Below are 21,003 nucleotides of genomic sequence, written 5' to 3' on the forward strand. Positions count from 1 at the left end.
CTATGCATTTAGTGATTTTAGAAAAACAGAAATCCTTAATTAAATCCAAAAATTCTAAAATGAAAAAGAAACATGCTGAAGAAAGAAACTGAATACATAAAGAAAATTATTCTTCAAAGATATGTGCAGTTATTATTATGTAAATTACGCTATTTTATGATTTCAGCCTTTACTATAATTTTCCATTTCTGTTTCTTCATATGATAGAGTTACTGAGCCAGATTAAATTAAAATTAAATTTTGTAATTTTTTACCACTAGTCCAACTCTTTAGTTTGAATTTGACTGTTCTTGTTTAATTATGTCACCGTGATATATAATTGACTTTGTTAGCATCAGAACATGCGTTTATGTTTGTTCTAAGTTCTTTTCAAGTAAGAGGCTTATTTAAACTTTTGTCCGATATTGTAGTTACTTTCAGACATAGTGATAATTTGCTTCTCTATGGGGGGTTTTGGACTATTTAACTTTTATCAGATCAAGTAAACCCTCATAGGTACATTGTGGAGAGGTTGACAAATTAGGAGATAAAGCACGCAGAAACTAGCGAGAGCATTGGTTTGCATATTGAGAAAAATCTCTAATTATTGTTAGAAAATATGCTTAAAGAGAAGGAAATCGGTATAAACTATTTAAAATGTTTGGGAAGGCTTCAAATTAAAATGACTGATAAATATTTTGTTGAGTATTGTTTTAACAAAACATAAATGTTTTTTAGCTTTTAATGTGTAATTATTTTTCTATCGTTTAAGAATCAGTGTCATAAACATGTATTTTAAACTGTGGAATTTTATTAGATTTTGATTTTAATAGGGCTTTTTTTAAACAAATATTGTTAAAAAATAAAATTTAGTAGTGGCCATGTAAATCCATAATGACTAAGGTTACCTATTTATCTAATTTAATTCTGTATAACTAACTGCTTACCCTTAAAAATTATTTCTACATAATAAAGCGAGTTGTTGCCTTTAATTAATAATCACTGTGGTTACAAGATAAAATTTAAAAATGTAGAAATTCAAGTAAAGCTTATTCTTTGCATCTAGTGAGACTTAATACAAAACAGCTTATCACCTCTGGTGCTTTAATGGCTTATTGGAACCTGAAAGTATATTAACTGGGTTACAAGCCCTGGAACTCTACACGAAGCTATGACACTAACTGCATCAAAGCCTGACTAACTTTTAGCACTTGCGAACCATGCCTACATCATGCCTACATCATGCCTTTCAAGTTTGTTCTAATCAGCAGGTCTCTCTCTAGACAAGCAGCAGCGGTGATAACATTCAGTCTTTTATTATGAATAATGCTGATTATGATACTTCTCGTTTTAACCTATGCCGTTTGACATAAAATCTACCTGCTATTTACTAAACCTCTAGACAAGCGGTTCTCAACCTTTTGATTAATGTGTACCATCTGAATAGAAATTGAAAACCTTTAGTACCACCAAAGTACTACTACCACCACCACTCGTGAACAAAGCTCAGATCGCATCAATTTATTAGTGGTAGAGAAAAAACTCAATCAGGATGTTGAGGTTTTAATTTTTGAAATAAATAGTTAAAAATACTTTGCTTCTTTTTGTGGACATACTTTTTCTTGCATACCACCGGTTGAGAACCTCTGCTTTAGACTGATCAAGTATGTGACAAAATAAGACATAAAAAAATCAACATAAAACTAACTATTAGTAAAACATAAACGTCACTTATTTTCTTTCAAATATGTCCAACCTATTATAAATAAATATTTAATGCTACTTGATAAACTGCATGAAGTTTATTTTATTCTAAAACTTTATTAATAATTATGTTAATCAATTTACGTTCGGTAATAATCCATACTACTTATGGATCTATTTTATTTTTAGTATGGTATTAGAAAAGTGAAATTCAGGCATGAATAATATTTTTAATTGAATTCAGTTCCCATATGCTCATAGGTCCAGGGGCGTAGCAAAGGGGGGGGAGCAAGGGGGTGTATGATGCCCCGGGTGCCGTTCGCAGAGGGGCGCCAAATGGTCTCCGAAGAAGATTTTCCAGAAAATTTCAGTTTTTGTTTCGATTGATTTCTGGAAAATATATTTAAAATTAATAATTATTGTAATATATTTAATTACTTATTTTCTTGATTTGTCTGACAAAATGTGTAATAAAATAAAACTTGTAGTACATCAACCAAATATCTCCCATACAAAACGTTCTTTCTGACCACTTTATTTCTCTAAAACAGAGATATATTTTTATTGTTTTAAACGAAATGTACGTGTAACTCCCGTTTTTTATTTTAAAATGATAACACGACCTTGTCCCGGATTCCTCAAACTTATGCAGTTTCTAAAAAAACCTATTCCATAGTCTGGAAATGATATTTTGGGAAACTCGTAATGCTTCCACTATAATGGATAGCGTTTGACTATCCTGTAAACGATTGATGCTCTCCCTGGTTACCGATAAACTAAGTCATCTTGCTGAGACATCGTATATTCACTGGTACAAAGCATTCAATGCATGTCAGCTGTTTTTAGTCTCCTACTAAAAAAGAATGTTGCAGGTTGCTCCTTACTCCTTATGTAAAACGCATAGTTTCCGATGTCACAGGCTAAATTTGCATATTCCCAACTTAGTAAACGTTATAATTTTCCTTTATAATCTTTTCTTTTTCCTTTTGTTAAAAAGTTTGTCGATTATACGTTTATTTAATACCGAACTCGCAATGTCCCCTAATTCTTTTGAGCAGTGTATGTTTGCAAGATGTTATTCCACAGTAGAAAAGAAACTGAACCTAAAAGTCCATTATGGAGAAAATGTTTTTCCAAACCAAAGAGTAGCACTTCAAATACTCCTTACTATTTCATTATCAAATGCTGGCTATGAACGTTCGTTCAGCAAATTAAAATAAATTTTGACATATTTACAATCGACAATAGGACAAGATCCCCTAAGCCATCTAGCATTTTTAAATGTGGAAAGAGAAAAATTTAAAATGACCGACTTTGATGAAGTAATTGATAAATTTGCTTCATCCAAGACGAGAAAAATGTATACATAGTAATTAATTATATTAATGTATTATAATACTATATTTTTGTTAATAAATATATTTACTTATCTATAATATACATTAAACTTTTAATTGTTTAAAAACTGATTTTTCCGCCGACACAGATGCATTTTCCGAATCCAATGCTAGTGTAGTTAGGTAGTGACTGTTCTTAATATATTTTAGAGTATTTTATGGCAGATTCAGCATTTTATTATTATTTGCATTATTTTCTTATTATGAATTTATTCTATACATTATATTACTGTAAGTGTTTTTTGGGGGGGGGCCGCCAAAAAAGGTATTTTGCACCGGGTGCCAGTTATGCTCGCTACGCCACTGCATAGGTCCTTAATTTTTTTTCATTAATGATCTTTAAAAGTACTTAATTTCCGTGTGCAGAAAAGTGTACGAACCCTGATTGTCGCTGGCCTAGCCAAAAATCACCATAGAATATTAAAATTTGTAGAAGAATGTATAAAGTTACTTCGGAAGATAGGTATTTGTGACGCAAGACCGCTGGAACAAGATTCATTATTCCTTTCTATTTTGCCTATTATAATTCTGCAAAATTGTATGATGACAAGCTATGCGCATTAATGAAAGTCAAGAATTCACATTTTTAAATTGTTCAGTTTGACAATGATCTAATCTATCTGACAGCTTATCTAATGTTGTCAGTTTTGGAATGCATGTATAGATGAATTTCTACACCTGCCTTTACATCTATTAAGTGTGTGGCTATGGATAGCATCTAAATTTTTCTAACATAATTGTATCAAGACTTTTAGTTTCACTTTGAACAAAGCATGTAAGGCATCAGTATCACAGTTGTGCAATTTACAAGAATTAGGTGGGCTTCTATTGCAGTCAGAGTATGATATACTACAAGTAATCTTATCAACATCTAACTGAATGCATGCCCTGGCTCATCAAAACTGTTTTAACTACGAAGGAGAACCTACATCTTATTAAGCAGGATAAGTGTGTGTGTATTTTTCAGTTTCCAAACCGTCTCATTTTTTGCATTTAGGCTTAAAGGGAAAAAAAAAAAAAATTGGTTAGTCTAGTGATAAAATAATTGGTTAGGTTAAAATAAAAGTATAAGAAAAAAGTGTTATGCTTTCATTTGTGTGAAAGTCAGTCATATAAATTTCTCAATTCATTATCAAGCAGCTTGTGAGAATACAATCTGGTTGATAAATCATTTTCTTCCATTGATTATAACAATCTGGCATAGCTGGTAAAACCAGATTTTTTTAAGGGGTTGTACAATAAGCTGTTATTAAATTTGAATTCTTAAAAACTGACGAAACTACTCAAATTGATAATTTGAGCAATTTTGTTAAAATTATGAGTTTCAAAGTATTAGTTACAAAGTTTGTTCAAATTATCAGGGTTTGAGTTATTGAAAGTATTCTGAATATCATTTATTCCTAATTAATATATACTGAAGCCTTCATTCAGCATTTGTTCAAAATTAAATGAGATTTTAAATTATCTAATTTCAAATTAATGAGACTTTGCTACACTTTTAAATGTGAAAGCAAGAAGTTCTGTGTTAACTTCTGTTATTTGGAATAATTTTTAGAGTGATACCGTAAAAGAGTAATCCTATGATTCTTTAAAGTTATTTGTTAAAGGTTTTTACTTTTTGAGTTTTAATTACATGTTTTATTTCTTACAGAGATGTCAGAGTGATTAGATTTATCAGTGAAAATACAATTGAAGAAGGTATTTTGCAAAGGGCCAAAGACAAGTTGAAACTTGAAAGGGATATACATGAGGAAAATGGTTAGTAATCATTTGAAGTTAAACCTATAGTTTCCAAAAGTATATTTCCTTTAAGTTGGCTTGTGCAGAATTATAATTTTTCTTAGAACATCTTGTATTTTAATTTTCAATTTGTTTTGTGCAGGAAAATTTGAATTTTTATATATACAATATATATTTTATTTGGTAATTATAATGTTTTATCATATTCAATAAGAAGCCATTTCCAACTTTTGCATACTGGTTTAATTCAACTTTTGCATACTGGTTTAATAATAAATCTTTCTCTTCCTGAGGTGCTGAGAGATAATAATGCTTTGCTAAATAAAATCCGGTTTCAGATTAACCCTTCAAGTAGTTAAGCCACATATATACCTTAAAAAATATTTGCTATGATACCTTCAAATATACAAACTTGCATCTTGAAATGTGTTTAGCCAATTAACTCCTTGCCTGTACCGCCCGAACTCAGTTCGGCAATGCAGATGCGGCAATTTTGGAATGTCTGACCAGAATTCAGGCAAAAGGAAAATCGATGTTTAAATTCAGTGATGCCCAAACTTAGTTTGTCCAATGCATAATATGTAATTTCCCATTTTACTAATAGATCGCGATACGTTTCCACGAAATGTTCAGCAGTTTCGCACCACTTGTCGGATTTTTGCAATTTTGCATTTCTTCCCAAATTTCATTCAAATCACATTATGTTCGCAATGTCGGAATCAGACGATGATGAAAAATACTCGTTAAGCTCTTTATGCTCAAATACCAGTATTTCAACAGAAGAGTATGACTATTCTGAAAGTGACAACGAAAGTGAAACTCTTTCATACTGAACCTGGATGCCACTACATTTGAATTACCTTCCTCCAGCCACTGTAAGGTTCCCATTCCAGCATCCACAAGTGGGTGCAACAGTTGACACTTCTATTTTTACTCAAGAAAAACAATATTTTGGACTATTTTTTGATGACAATTTGATTCACACCATTACGGAAGAGACTAATAGATATGCACAGCAATGCACTGAAATGCAACATTTGAGGCCAAAAAGCCAAAATCTGAAGCCAAATTTTCAGTGCCTGCAAATGACCACGAAATGAAAATATTTGTGTTGCTCAATGTTTTACAGGTTATTATTCAGAAACCTGATGTCTCAATATTTTGGTCAAAAAAGACATGTCTTGAAACTGAATTCTTTCGCAAAGTTATGTCCTACGATAGATTTCAAATGATAAGAAAATATTTACATTTTGTGTACAAAGAAGAAGTCGACCTTGAAACACACTGTAATGCAAAACTAACAAAACTTGGCCCGTTCATGTAAAAATCCACCGTAAAAGTCTGCAAGACCTGAAATTCATGACAGTTGATATAAATATTGTTTTATTAGTTTATTATATTTATCTTGAAAATTTTGTCATTTGATTCATTTTGTTATAATTTAAGCACAATGTTGCTGTAATCCATTATCATTTTCCATATATGTGAAAATATTGAATTTAGTAATTATTTTGTTTAAAATATAAATTTTTTTAAAATAATCTATTTCTAACATTTTGATGATGATAACGAACAAAGTTAAAGAGGAAAAAAATTCCATTTTTGGCACGTTTTTCTCAAATATATTCCACAGGCAAGGGGTTATAGTATGTATATGCATTGGAAGAAAAGTCATAGTACAAAGTGGGAGGGTTATTTTTTTTTTAATTATAATCATGAATACCATTCACCTTCAGCCTTTTTGGAAAGTTAAGGGTTGGGAAGCTAAATCATTGAATGCTTGGAGAATAAATGATACGTGGAGCTAAAAACTTTTTGAACTTAAACTTGTATTAGGAACATTCTCTTGCATTCAGTCATAAAAGCATTTTAAAACTATTTCTTAATTGCTTATATGAAGCATTAGTTGGTTCTCTGCTTAAATTACAGTCTATATAATAAAGAGACTGTAGGATTCCTCACTGTGTAATTCTAAGCTATTGTTGGAAGTGAAGACCTTTAAGAACTGATAAGCGAGTAATCGCTTGAGTCGTGTGATAGGAAACAAGAAGATAGAAGTGTAAAATAACCCTTTATTATTCCAACTAAAAATTAACAAAACTCCGTCTTGGAGTGAACAATAAAGCCGACACTTGGGCTTGAACTTAAGAGACTAAAAATTAAACTAATCTTAACTAAAGAGATATAGCCGAAGCTATTAAAATTCTAACAGAGTTGGCCCCTTAATGTTAATAGACTGCGAAGCTATCAAGGGCCTAAAGTACGGCCGAGCGTAATAATAGCTTACGAGAGAGTAGCCTACGAAGGCGGATGCGTGCAACCAGAGTATCTGGTATCTCTCTTCCTAAGACTGTAGAACTTTGCGGTTAAGACCGCTCTTCCTCATTTTGTACTCAGATGTGATTCTAAAACTACATTCTGGCCAGAAGTGGTAAGTTAAGAATCGATAGGAAAGGAAGTTTAACTCAAAATCTAACTATTAATAAAAATTAATATAATCGTTACAAGACTATAAAATGTTGTCACATGAGGATCTTCAGTTTTATGAATAAAATATAGAGCATTTGTGATGAAAATTTTATTTGAGAAAGTATTATATAAATTGTAGTCTGTTCTTGTTTGTTTTTTGATTTATTAATCTCCGCCATTACTCATGTAACAAATCTCTTTATGTAGTGTTAATTATATGTATTTTTTTTTTTCTCTTTATTTAGTGTGATTAGCAAGGAAAGTGTATTGTATTATGTTTACTGACCTTAACTTTTTTTTTTATGAATTCAACTATGACAATAATTTTCAGTTAATAACTTTTACTAGAGATCGGTTAAAAGTTTTACTGTAAATTTTGTGTTTCTTTTTCTGCTGTTTGTTTTTCAGTTTTTTTTTAAGAGTTTTAAAACTAGACATTTATATATACTTAGAAAATAGTCTTTCCTTCTAGCACAAAAGTGTTGTCTTTTTTAATAGATTTCAGAAGTGATAAATATAAGTGGCTACTATGTTCTCGTGCAGTTATTTAGCTGAACATCAGCCCAGTGGTAAAGTCTTTGTACACTGGTAACTCAGTCCGGGGTTCGAATGCCGACAAACAGGCTGGTTGCATGGTGTTTTTGCGGTTTTCTCTATGTGTAATGTGTATGTGACCTTGTTTCCCTTAAAAAGGTCCTCCACAAAGGCATCCCTCACCTTAGGCAGATAAGATAGCCCTCCTACATTTTGCTGTACACACACACACACACACACACACACACACACACACATTACAGTTATTTTTCCGACAGTTCTTTTTTAAATGTCCACTGTACTTATTGCAGATCTTAATGATTCCTATGTCACTAAATTAGATGTATATATGAGTGTGTGTGTGTATATATATACTGAGTTTGTGCAATACTTAAGGGTACTCCTTGGGTTTTTTGGAAAGGGTTTTTTATCCTCAAAAGTCCTTAGTTCTGACTGAAACCAGAAGGTCTGTAATTTTAATCATCTGAAATTTGTTTTCTTTCACGACTGTCACGACTGTCATTTTTAGTATAAATTAACATTTTGGAGGAATATTTATTAGTGTTTCACTGACAGATATGTATTTGATGGATTATCATTTGAATTTGTTCGTACTTCCAATATAAATGATGCAGTACTCAAGTTTCTGGGCGAGACCATGAAATGTAAGCATTTCGAAATTATTTTTTGTTAATGAAAACCTCATAAACAACTTTTCCATTTTGGAGATGGGAATTCTTTTATTAAACAGCTCTAAATTTGGCGACTTATCAACATTTTGGTACTTCTAAGATCAGTTTCTATACGCAATTTTTAATTCTGAGATTTGTGAACTTTTCAAAGATTTTTTTAAAACATTATAGATAAATTTCATTAAAATAATGATAATATATTAAAATTATATTTAAAAAATAACATTAAAATAAAACATTTTTTCCTGTCATATTATATAGTGACATTACTTTCTATTTTGGCAACTTATTATTAGAATGTTTTGAATCTGAAAAATGAAAAGATAATAAATGCTGTAAAGTACAATTTTCTGTAACACTTCTTAGAAAAAGCAAAATAGCTGTTGTAATTATTTTAAAATGTCTAATGTTTTTTCATAGCAAGAGTTTTTCCCCCATGTAACTGTCTCAGAATATCCAAAATTCTCGGAATGTGCACAGTTTTCTCTGTAAAATACATTTGACACTTTTTCTTCTCTGAAATAGCTTTTCAAAAAACATCTGGCTTTTTGCTGTTTCAGAATTTTTAAGGATAATTTTTCTTTTGGGTTTAAACATTGAACCTTGGAAGGTTTAAAGGATTTGAAAGCAAGATTTATAGACCTATGATTCCAGAACAATGTGACAAAATGAAAAGTGTCTTTAGGATATTAACATATAATGGATGTATTTTACAGGAAGTTTATGATGAATTTCTTACAATTTGGAGGAAAATGAAAACTTAATTACTTGAATTTTCTACTTCTTATTTTTGAAGTCTATCTTTTAACATGTTTATCTTCCCTTTATTTTTCTCTTCTTTCCACTATATGCAAAGACGGAAAATAACAAAAGTGCTTCTAATATTGTCACAATGGACAGGCATTTCAGAAATAATCTTTTCTATTATTAGAGAAGTTGAAAACTACAAATTTAAAAGATTCATGTCTCAAAGCATATTTTAAAGGGCTGATTAAGCATTTTCCCACCTGATGCAATCTCTGTGGGTCCTAAATTCTGCTGCCTAGTGTCTCCCTAGATTCTAAAATTTTTCTGCCCCTAAATCTGCCGCTGAGTGCCTGTCCTAAGTTCTAAAAAATGTTGCCATTTCTAGATACTATTGCTCAGTGGTACACTAAATCCTAAAAATTTTCCCACACTAGCTCTGGTACTGGCCCTGACCATATAGCATTTCATATTTATTCCCAATGTTCATATTATTAATGAAATAAAATTTGCAAATTTCTTCTATGCATTTTAAATACATTACATTTTTTAGAATAACAGAAATCTTTATTTAAATCCAAAAATGTAGTGTTGAGAAACTGACAAGTCAGATGAAGCAGAAACTAGTGGAAATATTTGTTTGCTTATTGAAACAAATTTCTTTGTGCTATGAAAGATGCTTAAAGAGAAAGAAATTGATATAAATTAGTTAAAATGTTTGGGAAGTTTTTCAAATTAGAAAGATGTAGGTATTTCATGTGTTGTTACAAAACATAAATAAAAAAACATTGATTAACATTTATGTTAATACAAACATAAATGTTTTGTAGCATTTAATGTATAACTATTCTACTGTCGCTTAAGTATCAGTGCCATAAATTAATTACATATCTTTAAAATTCTAAAATGTTCTGAGATTGTGATTTTTAATGGTACCTTTTTTAATAAATATTTTCAAAATTTAAGTAAAATTTAATAGTGGTCATGTAAATCTTTAGTGACTAAGCATATCTAACTACCTAATTTAATTATTTGTAACTAACTGCTTGCCCTTTAAAGTTATATCTGCATGTTAAACCAAGTTATTAGCCTTTCATTAACCTTACTGTGATCACAAGATATAATGCAAAAATGTAAAAATTAATGTAAAACGTTATTCCTTAAACCTGATGAGACTTAAACATTACAAAACAACTTATCATATTTGGTACTTTAGTGACTTATTTGAACCTTAAAGTATGCTAACTGGTTTACAACCCCACCAACTCTGCGCAAAGCTCCTACACTTAACTGAATCAGACAGAGACAGCATAGCTAACTTTCATATGAATCAAGCTAATTATGATTTACTTCTCCTTTTAACCTTTGCTGTTTGACATAAAATCTGCTTGCTATTTACTAAACTTCTAGACTGAGCAACTACGTGACAAAATGGGAATGTAAAAGAAAAGATCAGCATAAAGCTAACTGTTACTAAAACATAAATAAAATGCATCTGACCTTCTTTAAAATATATCTAACTATTATAAGTGTAAAATATTAAATGCTACTCTAAAAATTGTATGAAGTTGATTTTAATTTCACATTTGTTTTATAGTTATGGTTAATAGTGGATTATTTTTAATAATAATGCATCTTATTCAGGGTTCGTACAGCCCTTAAGCATCCTTAAAAGTCCTTAGATTTTATGGAATTGATTTTTGGTCCTTAAAAGTCCTTAATTTTGACCAAAATCAGCAGAAGGTCCTTAATTTTAATGATCTGAAATTTTTGTCTCTTTTTATGACTGCCATTTTGAGTGGGAATTAGCATTTTGGAGGAATATTTTTGGGGTTTCACCGACGTATATGCAAGAAGTGAAACATAAGCATTTCAAAATTCGTTTTTACTAATAAAGTGCTCTTAAAAACTTTTTGCTTTGGGGGATGTGAATTCTTGTATTAAATCATTCTAAATTTGGTGACTTTTCAACATTTTGGCGATTTTAAGATCAGTTCCTATAGAAACTTTTTAATTCTGAGATCTGAAAATTTTTCAATGATTTTTTTTAAAAATCGTAACATTGATAAACTTTATTAAAATAATGGTAATATATTGAAATTATATTTAAAAAATAACATTAAAATAAAATATTTTTATTTTTCGCTGTCGTATTATAAAGTTTCATTTTGGCAACTTATTATACAATATTTTAAATCTGAAAAATAACGAATGTATAATGCTATAAAGTACAATTTACAAAACAGCTTTTAGCAAAAGCAAAATTAGCTATGTAATTTTAAATATTTCATAGTAAGAGTTTTTCCCATGTAATTGTCTCAGAATATTCAAAATTGTCAGAATGTGCATCAGTTTTCTCTACAAAATTAATTTTACACCCCCCCTCATTTTTCCCAAAATATTTCTGGCTTTTTGCTGTTACAGAAATGGTAGGGATTATTTTTCTTTAGGATTTTAGACATTACAGCTTGGAAAGCTTAAAAGGATTTGAAGGCAAGATATATAGACCCACGATTCTAGAAGATTCGAGAAATATGTGACAAAATGAAAATTGTCTCCATGGTATCAACACGTAATGGATGTATTTTACAGAAAGTTTGCAATGAATTTCTTACATTTTGGAGAATGTCTGGAAGAACAATGAAAACATAATGTTTAAATGTTTTACTTCTGATAACTAGAATCTTAACATGTTTATCTTCTCTTTATTTTCTCTACTTTTCACTAGACACTAGCATGGAAAATATCAAAAATGCTTCTAATCTTATCACATGGACAGGCATTATAAATAGGGATTTTTTTATTAATAAGGAAATTGAGAACTTAAATTTAAAAGCTTCATCTAATATGTCTTAATGCATCATACACATAGCTGGCACTAGGCATTTTCCCACCTGATGCAATCTCTGTGGATCCTAAATTCTGCTGCCTAGTGCCTGTCTAAATTCTAAAAGTTTTGCCATTTCTAGATTTTGTTGTTCGATGTTTCACTAAATTCTAAAAATTCTGCCACATCAGCTCTGTAACCGGCCTTTACCATATGTATTTCAAATTTCTTCTAAATGTTCATTTTACTAAAGAAATCAAATTAGCCGTTCTGTACATTCTAAATGCATTTAGTGTTCTTATAGAATAACAGAAATCTTTAATTAAATCCAAAAATTCTAAAATGAAAAGGAAATGTGTTAAAGAAACTGAATATAAAAAGAAAATTATTCTCCAAAGATATGTGCAGTTATTATTATTTAAATTACCCAATTGTTTATGAGTTCAGCCTTTACTATAATTTCCCATTTCTATTTCCTCATATGATAGATTTACTGAGCCAGATAAAATTAAAATTAAATTGTATAATCTTTGACCACTAGTCCACATTATTAGTTTGAATTTGACTGTTCTTGTTTAATAACGTCACCGTGAGCTGTAACTGACTTTTATTAGCATCAACATGCTTTTATGTTTTAATTTTTTTTTTAAATAAAAAAGAGGCTTATTTAAACCTTTGTCTGATATTGTAGTTACTTTCAGATATAGTGGTAATTAGCTTCATGTCTGTTGGGGGTTTTGGACTATTTAACTTTTACCAGATCAATTAAACCCTCATAGCTACATTATGGAGAGGTTGACAAGTTAGGAGATAAAGCATACAAAGACTAGCAAGAGCATTGATATGCATATTGAGACAAATATTTGTCAGAAAAAGATGCTTAAAGAGAAGGAAATCGATATAAAGTAGCCAAAATATCTGGGAAGGCTTCAAATTAAAATAGCGGATAACTATTTTGTTGAGTGTTGTTGTTACAAAACATTTTTTGTTTTGTAGCTTTTAATGTGTAATTATCCTAATATTGTTTAAGAATCAATTAGATTAATTTATTAGATTTTGATTTTAATAGGGTTTTTTTTAACAAATATTGTTAAAAAATACAATTTGATAGTTGTCATGTAAATCCATAATGACTAAGGTTACTAACTACCTAATTTAATTATTTATAACTAACTCCTTACTCTTAAAAATTATTTCTACATAATAAAGCGAGTTGTTGCCTTTAATTAATAATCACTGTGGTTGTTACAAGATAAAATTTAAAAATGTAAAAATTCAAGTAAAACTTATTTGCATCTACTGAGACTTAAAATAATGCAAAACAACTTATCACCTCTGGTGCTTTAATGGCTTATTGGAACCTTAAAATATATTAACTGGGTTACAACCCCTGGAACTCTACACGAAGCTATGAAACTAACTGCATCAAACAAAGCCTGAAACAGAAAACTAACTTTCAACACTTGCCAACTGTGCCTACATCAGGCCTTTCAGGTTTGTTCTAATCAGCAGGTCTCTCTCTAGACAAGCAGCAGCGGTGACAGCATTCAGTCTTTTGTTTTGAATCATGCTGATTATGATCTTACTTCTCATTTTAACCTATGCCGTTTGATATAAAATCTGCCTGCTATTTACTAAACCTCTAGACTGACCTAGTATGTGACAAAATGAGACATAAAAAAAAATCAACACAAAGCTAACTGTTAGTAAAACGTAAATGTCACTTATCTTCTTTTAAATATAACCAACTATTATAAGTTTAAAATATTTAATGCTACTGTTTATTTTATTCTCAAACTTATTAATAATCATCTTAATTAATTCATGTTTACTAATAATGATTGGGATTAGAAACTTAGGGATTAGAAAAGTGAAATTCAGGCATGGATAATATTTTTAATTGAATTTATTCAGTACACATTTGCTCATAGGTCCTTAATTTTTTTCATTAATGGTCCTTAAAAGTCCTTAAAAGTACTTAATTTCCGTGTGCAGAAATGTGTACAAAGCCTGTTATTTTACAAAAGCGAAGTTCAGGCATAGGTAATATCTTTAATTGATCTTATTCAATTCCCATTAGCTGGTAGGTCCTTAATTTATTTTTTGTTAACTCCTTGAAGACCAAAATGCCTTAGAGAACCTTTCATTCAAACGACTACAACTGCCTGAAATGGCCAAAATTGCCATGTTCGTTTCTTGGCTCCTCCTAAGGTATGCAGTAACTGGTGCAATGTCCCCAAATGCATCGTATCAGCTTATTGCAGACAGGTTGTCCTGAAAGTATTTATTTGTGGTTTCTTATCTTTATTTGTTAAGAGGTAGAAATGATGGCATTTTAAATTTTCACACCTTTTTGTGTGTTAATGGATGAAGAGGGGAGGAAACTTCTGTGAACTCAAAAGGTATTTTGGGGGCTTCCATATTTCAAGCATACAGGTTAGCGATGTCTTTGATTTTCAAAGAGTTGTTGTCTTGCCCATGTTACATGGAACAATGTTTGCAAGAGACTACTCCAAAGAGAGGTTGGACTTCTATTTTCCTCCCCAATTTTGAGGAAGAGCACTCGGGGAGGGGGGAGGATCCGGGGCTCTCCCACCCCTCTCCACTCCCACCATTCCACACTAGAGGACTTTCGGCTCGCCTCATATTTAGAGTGCCACCATGCCGCACCGACACTATACATTTACAAACATCCATGTCTCCTCTGGGATTCGAACCCGGGCCCTTCGGTTCCATTTGTAGGCTCCCCTAACCACTATAACGTCTGGACAACTTTCAAAGAGTTAATGTTCCTTAAAAGTACTAAATTTCTGTGTGTAGAAGTGTGTGCAAACCTTGTAGATGTAGATTTTGTTGGTGTTTGATGCCAAACAAGTTTGACTACTAAAATAGTTTGAGAAATTAAAATGAAATGGGGTAGTACAGTGCTTTAGAAATATATGTAAAGCAGTGTCTAAAAACAACTGAATCAGAATCAAATACTAAAAGGAAGGCATAAAATCTGTGCCATAGTTCAGAAATGGCAAAATCTGATTTTTAATTTAAATGGTTAAGATGGACATTTTTCTCTTATCTTTAAAATGTGTTCATCCATTCTTGTAAATGAAAGATAAATAATTCTTAAATTCATGTTTTATCATTCCCTTGTTCTTCCTAGCAGACAGGTATGAGTCTGATTATAATGATGTATGTAATAATTTAAAACTGTAATTAGTAATGGCTTAAATAATTCATATTTTTCAGTTTTTAATGCATTTGTTAGATAGTTATATTAAAAATATTGTATGCTATTTTGAAATGTAATACTGCAAATTTTTATAATTTTCGAAAAGTATCACATATTATTTTTGGTTTGTTAAATTTGCTTGGGAACGTGCCCTTGCAAGTTTTTGTTTGCTTTGTTGAAAGGGGGACAGAAATGTTACCTTATCCATGATATCCTCTTTGTTCACTTTGGTGTCCACATACATTTTGATAAGGAATATCACATTACTCCTCTGTGTCATTTTGCTTTGCGCATCTTTCTCCTCCTTATCACCTACAAGTTTCTTTGGTTTGGTTTTCCAGGCCGTACTGTCCATTTTGGTTTGATCCAACAACTCCTCCAGGCTGGTTTTTCTTGCCTTTTGCTCACTTTTAGTATCCAGTTTTGCCTCTACTCATAAAAAATGCATAATGCTTTCCTTCTTGTTTGTTTCTTTCTTTTTTAAAACATGCCTTTATATATTGTTAGCTATCTTTAAAAAATATGCTGCTCTTGTAGTTTCAGTCAAGGACTGATTTTGCAGTAGCATAACTGTGCAGGTTTGCATTGAATAAGCTAAATACTCGTATATCTCAGTGTTTGTCTGTTGTGTGTGTCTATATATAGAGGTGAGAAAAGGAATAAGCAATGCAATTTTTTTTTCCCCTGGGGTAAATAATTGATTAAACTTGCAAGTATAGATAGAGATGTTTCCCCTAAAAGTAAAAAAAAAAAAAAAGGTTTAGAAAATGTTCTTAATCAGCAGATTGAAAGTAATAATAAAATAAAGAGTAAATAATCAAATCTATCTCCGATATTACAAGGCTGCATTGTAAAGTTTGGGTTTTGGAAATATATTCGTGGATTATATTCTACTTTTCAGTTGCTATTTTATTCTTACTTGTATCTTTTACATATGTTACCACTAATTTTGAGTGTAATTTTTTAGCACAACTATTATATATTTTTATCATTTTTGATTTAATTAAAAAAGTTTTTTTTTAAATAATGTTTGTGTTTTATATAGATAGAGAGAAGAGAGTTTGTGAAACCTTTTCTGGCTGCTAGCTTTCCAAGACAATTACTGTTTGTGATTGTATAATTAAATAAAAGGTTTGGTAGTCAAAACTGTAATCATCTTTGGTCATGGTGGGGGGGTTATACTCAGCAAGTTTTGTAATAGTCATATAGCAGCGCATTTAAGATTAATAAAATACTTATAGTATTCTAATTATATGTTTAATATATATTAGTTTTTATTTTCTTATTTACAGGAGAGGAAGAAAATGATATTGCAAGTGTTGCAAAGCTCCTGAGAGATGCTTTGGGTTTGAAAAATGCAAAGAGTTGATTTGAAAACTGTTTGATTTTAAGGACTGAATCCATTGCATTAAGTAAATTAGATCTGTGTGTTAATTCCCATTGAAAAATATTTTCTTCTGCAGCTGTTGAGGAATTTTACATTATGACATTTTCAGTTAACTATAAGGCACATATGAAGTTGAATTTATTGAACACTTGAAAGAATATTGTATTTATGATGAAAAATAACTCACTAGAAGACATTTTTAGTTTAAATGTACTGCACATTCTTCTCAATACTGTATGCATTTACGGGATTTAAATTGTTAATTTTTTTAACAATTCAGTTTCTGTAATATCAGCATTTTACATTTTAAAATTTTATATATGAAGACGTAATATTAAGCTTCTGCATTTGACACTTAGTCACTACCTATTACCCATCATATATGTTGCAATAAGTTGACTGAGAATTGTTTCTCAGTTGTAAAGATTTAAAATCCTTATTGTAAATTTATATTTTAAGCTGAGATTTTTTGGTATAATTTTTTTATTTGTAAAAATTTAAATGTATTTTTAACCAGTTTGTATGCTTTGTAATTTTATTAGTTATTTGTAGTGTTTCTTGTAATAAAAGCCCTGGATAATTTTAATGCCCTACATATTTAAAAAATATTTAATCCATACTTATATTCAAACACCTAAATGAAATACATAGTGAATGGCAAATATCTACAAATGAAGCAATACTTTAGTAATTTAAAATTTCTATTCTTATTGAAAAATGTATTTTTTATGATGTTGCATAAAATACAGGATAAACATTATCTTCTGATTTTGTTAGAGGATATGTATGATTGCATTGTTGAAAGAGAAAATGAAAATATTTGCTGTGCATTGTTTTGCTTTAAAAGTTGTCTTTTGTACAATTGGTGCTGATGTCATCAATTATGCTAAACATTTATTTCTTCTTGGGAAGCAACATTGTATAAATCATAATAGAAGAATATTCTAAAAGCTTTTGAAATAACTTTTATTATTTCCGAGCGAAAATTAATTTGTGCTAGACACATGTTTTGGTAAACACTGGGTTGAATAAACTATTTTGAAGGAATACTTTCATTTTTATTTTGCCCGATGTCTAAAGAAATAATTTTTAGACTATAATGGTGACGTGGAATAGCTGGCATTCTGTTTTTATTTCTGTATTTGCACATAAAATAATAAAAATGGTGTGTTTATCTTTGCTGTTATATATATATAGTTTATTAAATTTATAGTTTAAAAAGAAATTCAAAATTTCCAGTGTAAAAGGTATTTTTAAAAAATTGGGAAATAAGAGTTATAAGATTTTCTTTAAAAAATAATTAATTTTATAATTTTTCCTATTTTAACTAATTTTTTAGGTGCTTACGTATTAACACAACCACCTTGGCACAGTTTGGCATTCTTTTACAAATGGAAAAGAATGATATCTTGTAATTAAAAAAAACCTTTACTTTTTATTCTGAACATGTATATTGTAGTAAAGTATTTATCTGATTATCTTACTTAAACAGTGTTTTTGTTTTTTTAATATGCCAGAAATTTCATGACAGTTACTTTACAAAGGCTTTCATATTTATTATTTTTTTTAGTGGTTTGACAATAAAATATTATATTCCTGCAGAAACTTTGCCATAGTTTCTTTCATTGCAAGCAAATCTCGCAAGTGCATACTTTAAAATTTTACTTGAAGGAAAAAAAAAAAAAAAGTCAGTTGCATATAAAAACATTTCAAATGTAAGTAAAAGAATGCACAGTAAGGTGATGGTATTGCTTGCACATGATGGAGTTGAAGCATTCTGAAAATTTGGCAATTCCTTCTAAGATGTTTGCACTAAAAAGATAAATTATTTTTTGCTATTTTTCAAATTAAAAGAAATTTAAAAAAAACTAAAGAAAAATGGTGTGAAGAACAAAATTGCATTGATTTGTTTTGGTTATCTTCATAAATAGTGTTTAAGCATATTGAACAAAAAGGTAGTTTGTATATAATCCATAATGTTTTGGTTTTGCTGGCAGAAATTCTTTGGGACTTAACTGTAATGTATTTTTCTAGTATTTATTTTTGAATGAAATGCTTCTTCTGTAGATTTTTTCCATAGTCTGGAAGATTATAATTCTGTGTGTTTGTGAACTGTATGTATTCATTTAAACTGAAATCTGGTAGTATTTGGTATTATTAATTCTTATCCTAAGACCTTCAAGAATTAAGTCTGTTTTATTTAGTTGTTTTCTTGAATGAAAGCTACAGCTATAATGATGCAAATAGTTTAATGTAGCTTTAAGATAAGCTTCTGGAAGAGTAGCTGCCAAAATATAATTGATTTAAATTTTAATTGCTGTGGGCAGCTGTCATTAGTTAGACATTAAATGTTTTTATATAATTTACATGATCTTGTTTCCTTTTTAATTTTGATAGCTTCATTATTATCACGAGTAAGTTTAACTATCTATTGAATCATTTACCCATTTTTTTAAAATTACTATTATTATTCAAACTGTGTATGAAATATGTTACATTAACAGAGTACATTGTGAAATCTCTGCCCTTTTTCAGAATGTAGTAAATTTGAATTATGACCTTTCTATACTTTGTATTTTATTGCTTAATAACCTGAGCTTTTTGTGAAAAAAGCAGCATTATTTCTGTATGGTTTTTCACTTTTAAAGTCAGTGTATCAGAGTTGCATTGTCTTAAGAAATGTATATTGTGTATCAAAAATCAACCATATTTGTAAATGTGATAATTTTTCTTGTAAAATGACTGAAATTATGGGAACATTTTATTGCTAATTTTTTTTTTTTTTGAAATCTTGATGTGATTAATGATTGCATTTCTTGTCTGTCATATATCAAACAAATAAATGCAGTTTTAAACAAAGATTTGTATTACTTTTTTTTTTTTTTCTGTGTGTGTGTGTGTGTATATATTTATTTCACAGTATTATATTCAAGTAGTTTTCATTTAGTGATTAATTTGGTTTTAGGTCTGACATTATGATTTGGCATGCATAAAAAAAGTTACATTTTTTCATACCTTGTATCTTTGTACTTACTTACTACTCTTACTTTTTGCACTCTTTGTTATCTGAAGAGTGCCTTGGAATCTTATTCTTGTTATAATCTAAAATCTGCACTTTTAAACTTTTTTTTGGAGGCAGGGGCATACATATTCCGTGTATTCAATACATTAAATAAGGCTCGACACTTAGTTTACTATGGAGATTTAAAATTCACTACTTAATACAGAACAGGAAATGGTAGACCCTCTCGATTTGTTTTTGTATTCTTTGCTGAGTGAACAGTGTCTAAATAGCTTCAGAAAATAAAAAAATAGTCTCAGAAGCACACATGATAATGTTAAGATAAGATCAATTTTAAAATTAACCATAAGTATCTAGGTAGCTGTGTATAAATTGAAATATGAGTTTTGCTGTCCACTAAAAACTGAAGATGAAGATAACTTTCTAAAATTACTTTCACATATAGCCATCACAAATATTGGCAATATTTTACTCAAGAGTTAGCCATATTTTATAGTAAGTTTTACATATCAATACTTTGATTAGTGGGATTGTCCTCCCTAAACTTAAATGTAAAGAAAGTATCTCATAGATTAATTGCACTTGCTGAAGGTTTAATAATAATACAAGAAAATTTTATTTCAGACCCTCACTCAGTTTAATTAATTTATGTTTTACAGATTTGTACATCAAGCTTCATAATCTTTTCTTATGTTAAACGTCATTTCATAAAACATGGGAAATTGGGAAGGATTATTTTAAACTAGGTAACGCTCTGAAATATTCTTCAATAATATCAAATATTGAAAAAAATATTCAAATTAATATTTTTGAATATTTATTTCAATATTTTTCAGTAACAAAAATGACCAGCATGTGCACCATGAAGTGAGAAAGATATATAGCCAGTTATTAAAGGAAAAAGCTGCCAGCTGAAGAGAAAGAGGGAGAGAACTTGCAATATTGATTTAATATGCATAGCAAAATTAACTTCAAATTAAATTGCTTTTTCCCCCTTTCTTTGCTTTTCTCCCCCTGTCAAAGAAGCAATAAAATTGTGGTTTGAATGATAGATAGTAGTTGTACAGGTGATGGACATTTCCATGATTGGTTGTTTGGTAAATTGATGAATATAAAGCTTATAAAGACTAGCCTTGTGAGAGTGGTGCAAAAGCAAAAGAGACGGCGCTGAACCTAGACGCGCAGCAAACAGAAGTGCTGCTCCCCAAAAGTAGTATTAACCTTAAATTACCAACAGCTAAAATATCGTTTTAAACATTATTTAGTGAAAAAGCGGTTATGT

At 29.9% G+C, this 21,003-nt stretch overlaps 1 protein-coding gene across 2 annotated transcripts in view; it reads left to right on the forward strand.

Moving 5' to 3' along the window:
* Positions 1-19,560, forward strand: part of Etl1 (SWI/SNF-related, matrix-associated actin-dependent regulator of chromatin, subfamily a, containing DEAD/H box 1) — a 135,399-nt gene extending 115,839 nt beyond the window's left edge. For both annotated transcript variants that reach the window (XM_085825367.1, XM_085825368.1), the window contains exons 18-19: positions 4,732-4,838; positions 16,605-19,560. In XM_085825367.1, the coding sequence (XP_085681493.1) occupies positions 4,732-4,838; positions 16,605-16,681 (184 nt within the window). In that variant the 3' untranslated portion in view covers positions 16,682-19,560. The remainder of the gene's footprint in view (positions 1-4,731; positions 4,839-16,604) is intronic.
* The last annotated feature ends 1,443 nt before the right edge of the window (positions 19,561-21,003 follow it).

Source organism: Stegodyphus dumicola, chromosome 10, assembly GCF_044657685.1.
Source record: "Stegodyphus dumicola isolate Sdum_Otavi_A_Nest chromosome 10, ASM4465768v1".
NCBI classification, from domain to species: Eukaryota; Metazoa; Arthropoda; class Arachnida; order Araneae; family Eresidae; genus Stegodyphus; species Stegodyphus dumicola.